The 13,746-nt window shown below is 39.6% G+C and overlaps 1 protein-coding gene across 1 annotated transcript in view; it reads left to right on the top strand.

Annotated features, from left to right (window-relative positions):
- The window catches only part of piezo1 (piezo type mechanosensitive ion channel component 1 (Er blood group)), a 141,451-nt gene that overhangs the window by 112,610 nt on the left and 15,095 nt on the right, over nucleotides 1-13,746 (top strand). The window contains exons 42-49 of the mRNA XM_088420841.1: nucleotides 1,865-2,012; nucleotides 4,027-4,179; nucleotides 6,835-6,896; nucleotides 7,026-7,184; nucleotides 7,346-7,493; nucleotides 8,722-8,910; nucleotides 10,450-10,542; nucleotides 13,085-13,257. Coding sequence (XP_088276967.1) covers nucleotides 1,865-2,012; nucleotides 4,027-4,179; nucleotides 6,835-6,896; nucleotides 7,026-7,184; nucleotides 7,346-7,493; nucleotides 8,722-8,910; nucleotides 10,450-10,542; nucleotides 13,085-13,257 — 1,125 coding nt within the window. The remainder of the gene's footprint in view (nucleotides 1-1,864; nucleotides 2,013-4,026; nucleotides 4,180-6,834; nucleotides 6,897-7,025; nucleotides 7,185-7,345; nucleotides 7,494-8,721; nucleotides 8,911-10,449; nucleotides 10,543-13,084; nucleotides 13,258-13,746) is intronic.

Here is a 13,746-nt window from a genome sequence, read left to right as displayed (position 1 = left end):
CGGTGGAGAATTTTACACACGAATAAAGTTCCCTGTCTTTCCGGAACGGCTGAGACAGGACTGTGTCAACTCCAACATCTGAGGCATCAACCTCAAAAATGGATTGTTCAGGATCTGGAGGATGGGCGCCGATGGAAAAACAATTTTTCAGAGGTCTAGATGATCTCCACGGCCAAGGGTCCACCCGGTATGTGACTTTAGAATTTGTAAGGGAAGTGAGGAGACCTGCCACCAAACTGTAATTGTGGATAAATCTTCTATTAAAGTTTACAAATCCGAGGCACTGTTGCAGTTGTTTTCTGGTCTCAGTTACTGGCCAGGGGGTGACGGCAGAGACCTCAGCTGAGTCCACTTTCATCCTGTCCTTCATGATGCTAGAACACAGGAATGAAACCGAGGGACCATTAAACACACATTTCTCAGCTTTCATGTAACGTGAGCTTTCAAGTAGTCCTTGAAGAACTGAGCAAAAATGTTGGATATGCTCCTTGAGTGACTCGCAGAAGGATGTCATCAACTTACTGTTGGAATTTGTAAAATAGGTTATTATAAAACATAATTAATATAAAAGGTAATTAATAAATATAAAAAAATAGAAATTATGTTTAAATACAATTAAGAAGACACTCTTGATTGCAATTTGAGCTGAACTTGATCTCCAAAGTCCAATAAGTACAAAGACAGAATTCTGGGCATTTTCATGACCATAAAGTCACCGACTTGTGAGCAAGTCGGGAAGAAAAAGCGCACCTAAACAATTCAACCCAAGATTATATAATTACAATTTGAGAGTACATTTCTCCGAAACAATACAGAAACAAAAAACTCTTGATATGACGCCATCTTCCCCATTCAAGGAGACCCCCTCAGGTTGACCCAATTTGGCCTTCGCACTCGGTGCAGACACGCTGTAAACACAGGCAAAAGCCCCTCACCTTTCTCCTCTTCCCGTTCTCACCCCCTGTGCAACGGCCCTCGTTGCTGTACTTTCCAGCCAAACACCAACTTTCTTGAAGGCTGAGTCTCCCCTATTCCTCTAACCCCCTGTGCGCACATTAAAACGCCATACCAGATCACGCAAACATGTTTTTGCCATAATGTGATTTCCCCGTCACCCGGATAATCCTCCCAATTTTAATGCACGAACAATAACAGCAAATGTCAGTAACCTTGGTTATGAAAAAAATACGAGCCAACATCTCTGTGTAGTCACGGAACCTGGATGCCAATTATACAACTGTTCCATTTTGCATCTTACCCCCAACTTTAACAGAGTTCAAAAGTAACATAAAAATACCACAACAAAACCATGGTTGATTTTCATTACAACTGCTTGATTTATTTGTTTGATTAAATTACAAGATGAATTAACATAATGCGTAAGCACAACTTATTTAATTAATAAAAATGTTTACCTGAAATACTTTTTCCTTTCTTCAGCACACAAAGACAAAGACAAAGCTTACCTGAAATACTTTTTCCTTTCTTCAGCACACAAAGACAAATTAAGCATGTCTCTCAGATTGTCTTTGGCTGGTGCGTTGGTGAGCCTGAATGGCATTACCAAGTATTTGCAGTGCAGTTTAAACTGAAATATGAGCACTCAGTACAAAATAGGTTGAAATCTACAGCACAACCATTCTAAAAACATGGAAATACACCATCCATCCATTCAACAGCCACCGCTTTATCTTGGGTTGGGTCACAGAGGCAGCAGCTTGAACAAATAGAGGGCCTAAAACAGCCATGGCTGTGCGTCAACCCCTGTTTCCATGTAGACTGTAGACATTATTGTATGAAATAAATTTCCTCACTGTTCCAGTACATTTGGAAGGGTACGTAACACATCTGTCTCCCTTGACAGAATTCGAGGACTTTGCGAGTCCATTCAGGGATTCTTCTTCGATACTCTCCAGTCTGATTATCGTGTTGCCACTGATGTGTATGCACTCATGTTCCTGACCGATGTTATTGATTTCATCATCATTATCTTTGGATTTTGGGCTTTCGGGGTAAGTAAGAAGTATGTATTAATCCTTTTTTACCATACTTACTTTGAGTTTGGTCATTGCGGCAGAAAGTGAAACCCATGCAACGCTTCTGCAGCAATACATTCCAAGTCCTCAGTTATCTCTCAGCATTTCTGTGCAATTCAAATCAGGGCCTGTTTGAGGATCATCTGGCTGTAGTGGAGCACTTCAAAATGGATGGACCCAAAATTTAAATATTTTTTAAGGTTCATAAAAAGATGATGTTTTTACATCATCTTTATGTAATGCGACATAACGTGAAGGCAGAGATGCAAAGTCGCAATGAGTTTCATATGATGTATTTACATTGTAAAGAGGTAATGAGAGAGAGGAAGACATAAAGTTCGCTCAGTTAAGTAATCCGTTCACTCAGTTTAATAAACCGTGCCCTCAGTTTACTAATCCGTTTGCTCAGTTTACTAAACAGGTCACTCAGTTTACTAAACCGTTCACTCAGTTCACTAAACAGTGTACTCAGTTTACTTATCCATTTACTCAGTTAAGCAACCAAACCCTCAGTTTAGTAAACTGTGCCCCTAGTTTACGCTGTATTGAAAGGAGGTGTCCCGGTGTGGTGAGAGCGGTGACTCGGTGGGAGCTGAAGTGTTCAGGGACCTTCAGCAAATTGCAAGATAGTTTTATTCTTATTAATCATTAATAACCTACAATTTGCAGAACCTGCACATTTCAGCTCCTGTCCCTTTTTTCAGCAAAGATAATGGTTTAAATGTTGTACAAATGTTGTTTTTGTCATTGTTGCTATATGTTGGCATTGTCATTGAGGGACAGAGCCGTCATTGGTGTTCAGATCATGTTTTGACTAAAAGTGATCGTGAAAGTCCAAATCTGCCACTGTCCTTCCATCTTGACTTGAGTATTAGTAATGAACCATGTCCCGCATGAGGTGCCCCAAACACTTTTCGTTAGACGGGAAGGAAACACAGAACTTTTACTTCTTTGGGAGCGGAACAGCGGACACTAGTTTATTCTACACTCACTCCAAACGCTCCCTCTCATCACCCCGCTGTCATGTCATCACCCCGGGATACCTACCTTGAATTCAGCATTTACAGTAAACTGAGGGTATGTTTTACTAAACTGAATGAACGGTTTACTAAAGTGAGCGAACTGATTAGTAAACTGAATGAATGGATTAGTAAACTGCGCAAACGGTTTAGTAAACTGTGCGAATGGATTACTAAACTGAGGGTACAGATTAGTGCATATACTCTGGAACCAGAGGGGCTCCATATATTCCTCTGGAATGAAGGGAACACCTATGTTATAATAATATACAAGTTTACAAAAAAGAAAGGGACGAGACGAATGAGGAATCTAGGACGGGGCGAGGTGGGATGTGGGTAGAGATGGGACTGCATCTTTGAGCCCTTTCCAGAACCCTTTCCAGATTTAAAATAATCTTTTTTGAATAGTATGTATTGTATGTATTTGAAGTAGTGTCTCTGGTAATAGCGAAGTAATTATAAAACGACAAATATGCAATTGTTCTATGATGCTTGAAGCACTTTACAAAGCCTCGCATTCACCCACCTCACCTGTCCTTGAGCACTAAAGTGACCACTGGTTTGGAATAATGATTAACAATGGTCGCACAAATTCTCTGTATGTAGAGTGAGCGGAAGCTTCTCTCATCGAAATTGTAAAACTGTCACATAGGGATGGGTTTTGCAATAGTGATGAAAAGGCTGATGGCCAAGGTTGGATTGAAATCTTCACGAACCTTGATGTTCTCAGATGAATTGTGATGACATATGTGTCAAAGCTTGTGTTTGGTTCCAAACCACAATGGCATTTCAATAAAACATGACAAAATATTCCAAATAGACCAAAACTTTCCCTGCTTTGGGTGTAACTGTGCAGAAAAAAAAGAAAGGATTGTGTTTGTTGCAGAAGTACTACTGTCAGTGTCCAAACCCTGTCTAGTATAGAGTAAAGCATAATATCTCATCTTAGTTTCTTGTATTTACTCTTTTAGAAACACAGTGCAGCAGCTGATATTGCCTCCACCTTGTCAGAGGACCAAGTTCCTGAAGCCTTTCTTGTGATGCTTCTCATCCAGTTCACCACCATGCTCATTGACAGAGCACTGTACCTGCGCAAGGCTGTCCTTGGAAAACTCATTTTCCAGGTTTGGTTTACCTGTTTATATTATTCATATTGTTGTAAATCCTAACAGTACTAAATTCTCAAAGGGTGGATTGCATTGAAAAGGTCTAATTCAATCTGAATTTTGCTGAATTGGCCATGTTGTATAGCTTCAGAATGCAACCGCCATGAATAGTTCTTGCCCCCTGAGTGTGAATGTTCCCAAAACTGATTGGCTCTTGCGACACAAAGATCACGCCGTGCCCTGCCACGCGAACTCCAATGACGGATGGATGTACTGTAGCATTACAGTTTGCTTTGGCTTGAATTAATGACAAGACTGCCAATGACTGTGAAATGGACACTGATGAATGATGATTGATGGATCAAAAGAATTCACTTTTATTTAAACGTAACCACTTCTCCTTCCTCTCCCCTCTTTGCTGTCTGTCATACACTATTCAAAATCTTCACTGTGAGTAAAGGGACGTTTAGTGATCATTTGTCCATTTCTTTGGTCATTTATATGAACTTTGTAGTGCTTTGTAGTGCTTCATACCGTATTTCTCACAAGTCGAGTGTTTTTCCGCATTTTCAACTCTCATATTGGAGGGTTTGCCCTATACCCACATAACTCAAAACAGAGTTTGAATAACTTTAATTCCATTGTAAAATAAGTAATATGATGTCATTAACAAGGCGTAAAATTATTACATACACCTCTAATTGGATATACAGCGGGCCCCCGTGTTACGAACTTAATCCGTTCAGCGGCTAGGCTCGTAACTCGAAATGTCCGTATGACGGGCAATCCAAACCTACGTTAATTAGTGAATGCGTGCAACGCGTGCAAAAACCTTAGGTAAAAACATCACGACTTTATACACGTATTAAAAATTAGTAACATAATCTACTGTACAGTTAAATTAAATAACATAAATATACAAAGGAAAAATGACATTTACCTTTGGGGCAACGTCACTTGAGCTGGTGGTGGGTGGAGGCGGAGGGGAGCAGATACAAACCCGCAGAATTTTTTTTTTTCTTAAACGAGAATTTTTCTTAAACGAGAACATATCACCGGCGATTTCCTTCTCTTTAATCCATGATAGAAGAAGCCTCTCCATTTTGTTGTTGACCGAGGTCCGTTCCCTGGCAAGGAAAGTCTTGCCCTTAGAAGATTGCCGAGCGGTTACGGCCATACTTCACTAGAAAGGTTAACTATGCTTGCGCCTCCTTCGTAATTTTTTATTATCTCCTGCTTCGTTTTTATTGTCATCATCCGCTTACTTCTTCCTTTACCGTCACTTGCAATTTTAGAAGCCATGTCTAACAGATAAAGTTTGCAAAGTCTTCACAACACACCGACCAGCTTGTGCCATCAAGCTAGATGAAGGCGTTCGGCCAATAGCATACCGGCATTTCTGTGATTGACGTGACGCCGGCCAATAGCATATCGGCATCTCCGTGACTGAGACCGTGACTGTGACCTTAATCGACCAATAGCATATCGGCATCTCCGTGACTGAGAGCGTGACTGTGACCTTAATCGGCCAATAGCATATCGGCATCTCCGTGACTGAGACCGTGACTGTGACCTTAATCGACCAATAACATATTGTCATCTCCGTGATTGAGACCATGACTGAGACCGTGACTGCCTTAATTGACCAGTAGCATATCGGCATTTCCGTGACATGTGAGAAAAGTTAGTTTTGTTGATGCAGCAAAGTGAAAAAATAGTGCGGATAAACTGACCGGCATGTTGGATGGTTCGGAAGACGAAAGGTTTGTGCGTAAGAGGGGGACAAAAAAACGCCGCGGTCCACGTCATAAGATGAAAAATACATAAAACAGGGAGTTCGTAAACCGGGAGCCCACTGTAGTATACATCTGTTTTTAGCATTTTTGTATTTTCGAATGTACTTTCAGATAGTGGCTGTGTGGATTATTTTTCTGCCGGATTTTGACAAATTATAAAACGGAAAAGACGGTTTGACTTGTCTCTTTGAGCCCTTGGATGTGTGCTTGGACGAGCTGTCGTGGATGTCGGCAGGTGGGGGGGAGAAACAGCAGGCAACCTTCCACGCTCTGATCTCACAACAGTAGTTTCTTAGGTATAGAACTTCCCAAGCAAGATGATCACCAAATCTTTTCTGAAGACCTCCATTTCAAACAAATTGGATGGATCTGAAGATGACTACCCATGGAAGAGTAACAAAGATGTTTGAATGGCAAGCAGGCAGGATGGGATGTCCAGGATTTAAATGGGAGGACCTAGTTAGAGTGTCAGATAGAGATGATGACTTTTAGGGCTTTTCAACAGGTTAAAATTTAAATTGAAATTGAAGTTAAAAAAAAAAGAGAGGGGTCGACTTATATGCGAGGTCGACGTGTACTCAAGAGAAATATGGTAATTAATTTACACATTTGTAAATTAAATATCAGTTTTAAATCTTTAAATCATTTTTTGGTTTCCTGGTATGGATTAGTAAAAACATTATGTCCTATCCGCAATATTGCTTCAGTTGGATGTTAGTACATTTGGAATGATTCAGAACTAAATCTAGGTTCCTCTGTACTTACACATAAGAATTACATGATAACTGATTCAGAAATGCTTTTAAGTATATGAATTGAGGCACCTCCACGTATGAAATATTTACATTTTAAGCATTTCATTTTGCTCTAATCCAAGGTTGTTCTTGTCTTTGGGATACATCTGTGGATGTTCTTCATCCTACCTGCTGTCACTGAAAGGTGAGTTTCCGGAAAACAATTTTATGGTATCATTTTCGTACCATGACACAGTAACAAAACCAAATGTATTACTCCATTTTTTTTCTTAATCAGCATCATACTTGTTCACCATTTTTTTTCTCTTTTTAGGCGATTCAATCAGAACTTTGTGGCTCAGCTGTGGTACTTTGTCAAGTGTATTTATTTTGCCCTGTCAGCATACCAGATCCGTTGCGGGTACCCAACCCGTATTCTTGGCAACTTCCTCACAAAGAACTATACTCACCTCAACTTGTTTCTCTTTCAAGGGTATGAATACCAGCCTTTTATTGTTTGTGCACTGCAACTTTTCTTTTTTTTTTTTTACAGTAGTGCTTTAATGTAAGCGGTTCACTCTATGGTGTGTGTTCACCTGTGTGCTTGTGGGTGTGTCTGGCTGTGTGTGAATGCTTGTCTGTGCATGTGTGTAGTTTTCGTCTGGTTCCTTTCCTAGTAGAGCTACGAGCAGTAATGGACTGGGTTTGGACGGATACAAGTCTTTCTCTGTCCAATTGGATGTGTGTAGAGGACATTTATGCAAACATTTTCATCATCAAATGCAGCCGTGTGACAGAGAAGGTAATACTTAGCTTTGGCACCTTTTGGCTGCGAAAGTCTGACCTGAGGACCAATTGTGGCTTGTGCTTGTTTTTTTTTTTTCTTTTGTTTTGTTTTTATTCAACTGCCACAAATTATAAATATAATATTAAAAAGACTGATAGTTTAAAAATTATATATATATATATATATATATATATATATATATATATATATATATATATATATACAGTATATATATATATATATATATATATATATATATATATATATATTTGACTATTTAGTATTCTCACTAATCTTTCAAGGCCGACAATGTGTGCTAGGTCTATGCAAACATGGGTGGTATCATATGAAAGATTGATTTCCGTTCCTTACTTAGAATCTGTGTGTCACGTCTGGCCATGGCGGCGTGGAGTGCGGAGGTGCGAGAGGATGGATTGCGAGGAAACCAGGAGGACTTGTGCTCAAAATTTGAGGGTTCAATAATCAAATGAGACAGGAACAAAAATAGGCAAAAACTGGGCAAAGTATCAAACAAACGAGAGCCTAACTAAACTTAGGGAAGAGCGGCCGAGGGACTGGAGAACACAATGAACGCTACAGCAAGGAAACGACAGCATGGAGGTGACCATTACAATAACCCAACAACAAGCAGTGACAAACCTACATCTTATATACACATGACACTAATTACAAAACAACATGAAACAGCTGGGAGGAAAAAAGAGGCAGGGGAAGCTGATTGGATGACACACAAGGGGCAGGAACACGCAGGCAACAGGTGGACAAAATCAAACTAACGGACAGAGAGGAGAGGCAGACGCGGGGGGGGAAACAATTCTAACTGAATGGCTAAACAAACCAAAAATCCCCACAACTAAATCCACAACAGAAGAAAACCCTGGCAGAATGTGACACTGTGTTGGTCACAGTCCAACGGTCACAGTTATCACTACAGTGCTCAATTGGCTTAGTAATAGATAAGCACCAGTCAAGGGTCTCAGCTACCCTCCATAAAAAATAAAAAATAAATACTTATTTTACAATATTTTAATTACTTATTTTTACTTCTATTTTAAAAGATGAAAATTTTCAACCATGGCACTGAACGAGTTAAAAATACCACCACTATCGGTGTGATGAAACAGTTTGAAATTTGTTCAAACTTGTTTTGTTGTTTTGAAATCTGTTCACCTGGAATTTATTTCTGAACCCATCCTCATCCTTACAAATATTTTCCCCTCAGAAGTACCCCCAGCCTAAAGGACAAAAGAAAAAGAAGATGGTGAAATATGGAATGGGTGGACTCATCATCATCTTTTTAGTGTGCATCATATGGTTTCCCCTGCTCTTCATTTCTTTAGTCCGATCTGTAGTGGGTGTTGTAAACCACCCCATTGATGTAACTGTTACTGTCAAGCTAGGAGGATATGAGGTAAGTAGTATGGCCAACTGTCTGTACGTATTATTTTTCTTCTCATTTATTTCAAGTGAAAACATATGTGGAAGACTTGTGTTGGCTCATGCTGAATATGGACGTAACTAATGTCAGTATTGTTTATTGATTTATGGGGAAATATATCAAATCTTCTTCTAGATGTCCAAATGCTTAGTTTTGCAGATTATTTTGTTAGATTTTTATAGGTGTCGGTTTGTGACTAGATTTGTAAATAAGCTAACATAATTGAAATATTTATCCATTAAGTGGTGAAAATACAAACTTGCTCTTAAGCACCTGTCCCACTGAGGGTGGGACACACTGATGAATGCCTGTGAAGGCAACGGCATTTCTCTTCAAAAAACGCCGCGGTCCACGCTCGTAAGTCGAAAAGTTCGTGAGAGGGGGAGTTCGTAAATCGGGGCCCACTGTGTATGTATGTATATATATATATATATATATATATATATATATATATATATATATATATATATATATATATATATATTGGATCCTCTTGCCTTTTGTCATGAATTGACAAGTGTAATGAATTGAAAAGTGAAAAACCAATACAGTACACCATCAATAGGTTATTTCTAGACAACAATAAAGCCCCTGAGCCACTTTAAAGAATCCGTGAAGCAGCAAAGCCGTGAAAGATGAACCGCGATATAGCGAGGGATCACTGTAAAGATAAAATAGTTTATTATAGTTATGTAGTTATGATAATGTCAGGTTATTTAAGGCCACCAGAGAAGGCTTTGATTTCTTTGAACAGTTACCCCTTTCCACAGTTACCCCTTTCCATCATTTAAAGTCTTGTGGCAGCCGTTATCATATTAGCAGCACCCGGAAGGCTAATCACCGTGAAAGCTGTAGATAAGCAAACATGATTACAATCATACAAAAAAAATATACTTGAAATACCATTTTATTATAAAATAAATCTAGGTAAGAGATTTCCAACGGTTCGGTGAAGCTCTTTGTTCCTCGCCCTTGGCTATGTCAACAGCCTGTATGTTCTACAATCCAGACGGGCACGTAACAAGCGGGAGTTGGGGCAAGAGTAAATTATAACTCCTGCTCTCATTGGTCAATGGTCGTGCCAGGATCCAATCGCTGGTCTTATAGAAGGGCCAATCTTTCTCTGAAAGTGTCTTGCAGGACACTCAAACTTGATTTCAATGGCTGGATTCGTATAGATGTGACTTCTTTAAATAAACAACAACAATGAGGGGGCGACTATGCGTGTGTAAATAAGCCGGTTACATGTAGACGAAGCCGTAAAGAAATAGCTTAGCGCCTGATTTCCAAAGTGTGAAATGTCCACAGTAGCATGCCACAGATTGTTGACCCTTGGTGAGAAGAGCCCTTAAAAAGAAACACAGCTTTAATGATCTCAAAATCCCATTTCCTAAGATAATGATTTCGGTCCCAAAACAATACATCGTTCAGCCCTACTTGTTCTGTTGTTGTTTGAACAGAGATTAGATTTCTCACTTTATTCATATTAGGTCTATTAACGTGTGTGTGCAGCCTCTCTTCACCATGAGTGTCCAACAGCAGTCCATCCAACCATTTACGGAGGTGGAGTATGAAAAACTCACCAAAAAGTTTGGGAACAATGCGGTATGTCATGATTCAGTCACCCCTTTGTCTCCTCAAGCCGCAAGATGTCCATTTTACAGCATGATCAAAAGGCACCCTTTCCTGTCCTGACCGCTTGTTTATCCCTGAGAGAAAACAGAAAAAAATTATATTTCTCCTTTGACTGCCCACTATCTATCTACTGTTTGTCTCTCTCACTTGTGTAGTCTTAACACTCCCCTGGGCCTGAACAGCTCAAACCCAATACAATAAATGCACAGCAGTCACACCCTTCATAATGATTATGTAATTAAAGGTTATCTATTCTGTGTTATAATGTAATTCAATGTGATTAATCAACAAATTGCAACTGTCATTGTTACCTGGTTGACTAGCAAAATAGTCTTTATTGGCAGTCCTAGTGAGAAATGCTATTGCAGTGTCAATTCAGATTGGTGAGTGCTTGGCACACATAAAACTATGGCGTTATATTTGTACCACAATTACGCGCGCGCGGAAAAAATTTTGAGCGTTGAAAATAAAACTGAGCGAGCGAAAACAGATTTTGAGCGCAGAAAAAAAGTTCTTGCAGAGAAGTTTCTCGCTCAAAATTCCTTTTTGCTCGCTCGCAATAGCATTCTCGTGCTCAACATCTCGCTCTCGCTCGCATACTCCTCCCTCCCTCGTTCAACATCGCGTTTGCTCAACATCGAGCTCTCGCTCGCTCGAGTTGTCCTCTGCGCTCGCTCAGTTCTGCTCACGCGTTACGTTTGTGCCACAAAACCAGCCAATCAGAGCTTGTAAAAGCACATTGATTGACAGCTTGGTATCCTTGGTATGAGATTGCTTGTTATGTTCACCCGGAATGAGCAAACGAGAGTGCGTCACATCGACGTAGGCGGGAGGGGTGGGCTTATATTATTAAAGTACAAAAACTTACAAGGTATTTCTGTCAAATGATACAATACAGTAATAATAATAATATTAAAAGTAATTCTTCAGCCCAAGTCTGTGTTGACGCACTCTCGTTTGCCCTTTCCAGGTGAACACAGGGCAAATGAGAGTGCGTCAACGGATAGCGTACAAGCAATCTCATTGGATACCAAGCTGTCAATCAAAGTGCTTTTACAAGCTCTGATTGGCTGGTTTTGTGGCACAAATGTAACGCGTGAGCAGAACTGAGCGAGCGCAGAGGACAACTCGAGCGAGCGAGAGCTCGATGTTGAGCAAACGCGATGTTGAGCGCGGGAGGGAGGAGTATGCCAGCGAGAGCGAGATGTTGAGCGAGAGAGGGCTATCACGAGCGAGCAAAAAGGAATTTTGAGCGAGCACTTTCTTTTTCTATGTTCAAACTCCATCGGCGCGCGCTCAAACTCTTATCATTACGCGCTCAATAGTTTTTTTCTTGCCCTCAAAATCTGTTTTCGCTCGCTCAGTTTGATTTTCTCCGATCAAATTTTTTTTTCGCGTGCTCGTAATTGTGGCACAAATATAACGCCATATTATGGCTAACGCCATATAAAACTAGCCATGGAATGCAGACAATGAACCCTCATTTACAAATATGTGTGCGTGCGTGCGTGTGTGTGTGTGTGTGTGCATATGTGTGCATGTGTTTTCTAATGTCAAATTAGCTCAAAGGGAAACTCCCGATCTCGCACTCCCGTGCACGCACATGAATTAAATCCACAAACCAGGAACAAATATTCATACAGAGCAGAAAGCAAATGGTCCGTCACCAGCACAACAGAAAACTTCAGAATGTCCACAAAATAACAAACAACAATGTATACAAACTCCAAATTATTTCACAAACACTATTACTCACATACATGTAAATAACTAAAAATACTGCCTATACTGTACTAAATAATATCACAATTGTGCCATGCATCATGCTTTGCATGTACTCTCAATTTAGCTGCTCTCTTAAAAAAGTGTATTTCCATATCTTGTTTATCACAAATGTACTGATTTTTTCCCCCTTTGGGCACCATTTATTCACATATATTGGTACTGTAATTTCGCGTGAAATAGATCATTTACAAAGTGTCTTGTAGAATCTTTTTGTTTATAAATGTATGTTTCATCATATTTTATACTGTAAAAGTTATACAATTTATAGCTAGCTTCAAAGAGTATCAGTTGTATACATGCTAATTTTGTGGGGAATTACAAATCACATCAAAACTTGATAAAAGTTCAGAAAAAAGAGAAAAATAAAAAAAAACTGTCTCCTTGCAGACTGAACTAGTATGATGCGTAATATGATTCTATGCATATCTATCGATTGATGCAGAATTAAATTTAAGTTAAATCAAATAATTTTCAATTGAAAATCAATTCTGAATGGAAGAAGATCAATTCTGAATCGGAGACCCCAAAATCGTAATTGTATCGACTTGTAAGACAGACAAAGATTTCCACCCCGAGTGGACAACAATTTGCAAGACAGAAGAAATGGAAGAAAATACAGACCCTGTTTTAACACTGTTTTGTGAAAATGTACTGACTGTAAAGCTATAATGGCTATAAGCTAAAAGCTACAATATATATATATATATATATATATAATTTGTTGTAGGTGGCCATGCAGTTTATTTCACTTTATGGTTATGAGGACCTTGTTACAGCCATGATTGAAGGCAGTTCCGGATCAGTATGGAGAATAAGCCCCCCCAGTAGACAGGAAGTCATAAAAGAACTGATTGGAAGTCCTGCTGACCTTACATTGCGTCTGTCATGGAATTTTCAAAGGTATGTTATCTTCTCTTTATCTTTTCTTTATATTATATCTTACAGACGAGATCTCGCGAGATCGAACGCCAAGAGATTTCTCGCGTCGCCATGGCACGAGATTGATTTCCTTTTCACTCTTTTGGCGGGTGCGGCTTTTTGAGTCTGAAATCCAATGGAGGTCAACGAGGCTGATGGATAGGCTTGCATGCTACACTCTCTCGCACAGTGGGTGGCTGCATGCACCTAACCGTTGTTTGTAATCAGCCATTAATTGAAAAGGAGAAGGAGCTCAATGGAGTACTGTACACAGCAGAAATACTCAATGGCCTGATTACTTTTAAATCATCTGTGTGGCAAGATTTTGGTTTTCCAATTGAAAAGGGTGGTAACTGATAAGACAAAGACAGTTTGTAAACTATGGGAAAAAAATGCCATACACCACAGCTAACACGAACTGTATGCAAAGGCATTTGCAGTTTACAAACAAAACCTGAAGCTTGTCACCTC

This window comes from Hippichthys cyanospilos, chromosome 8, assembly GCF_059441005.1.
Source record: "Hippichthys cyanospilos isolate Australia breed blue-spotted pipefish chromosome 8, RoL_Hcya_1.0, whole genome shotgun sequence".
Classification (NCBI taxonomy): Eukaryota; Metazoa; Chordata; class Actinopteri; order Syngnathiformes; family Syngnathidae; genus Hippichthys; species Hippichthys cyanospilos.
This window is presented reverse-complemented; position numbering and strand designations above follow the sequence as displayed.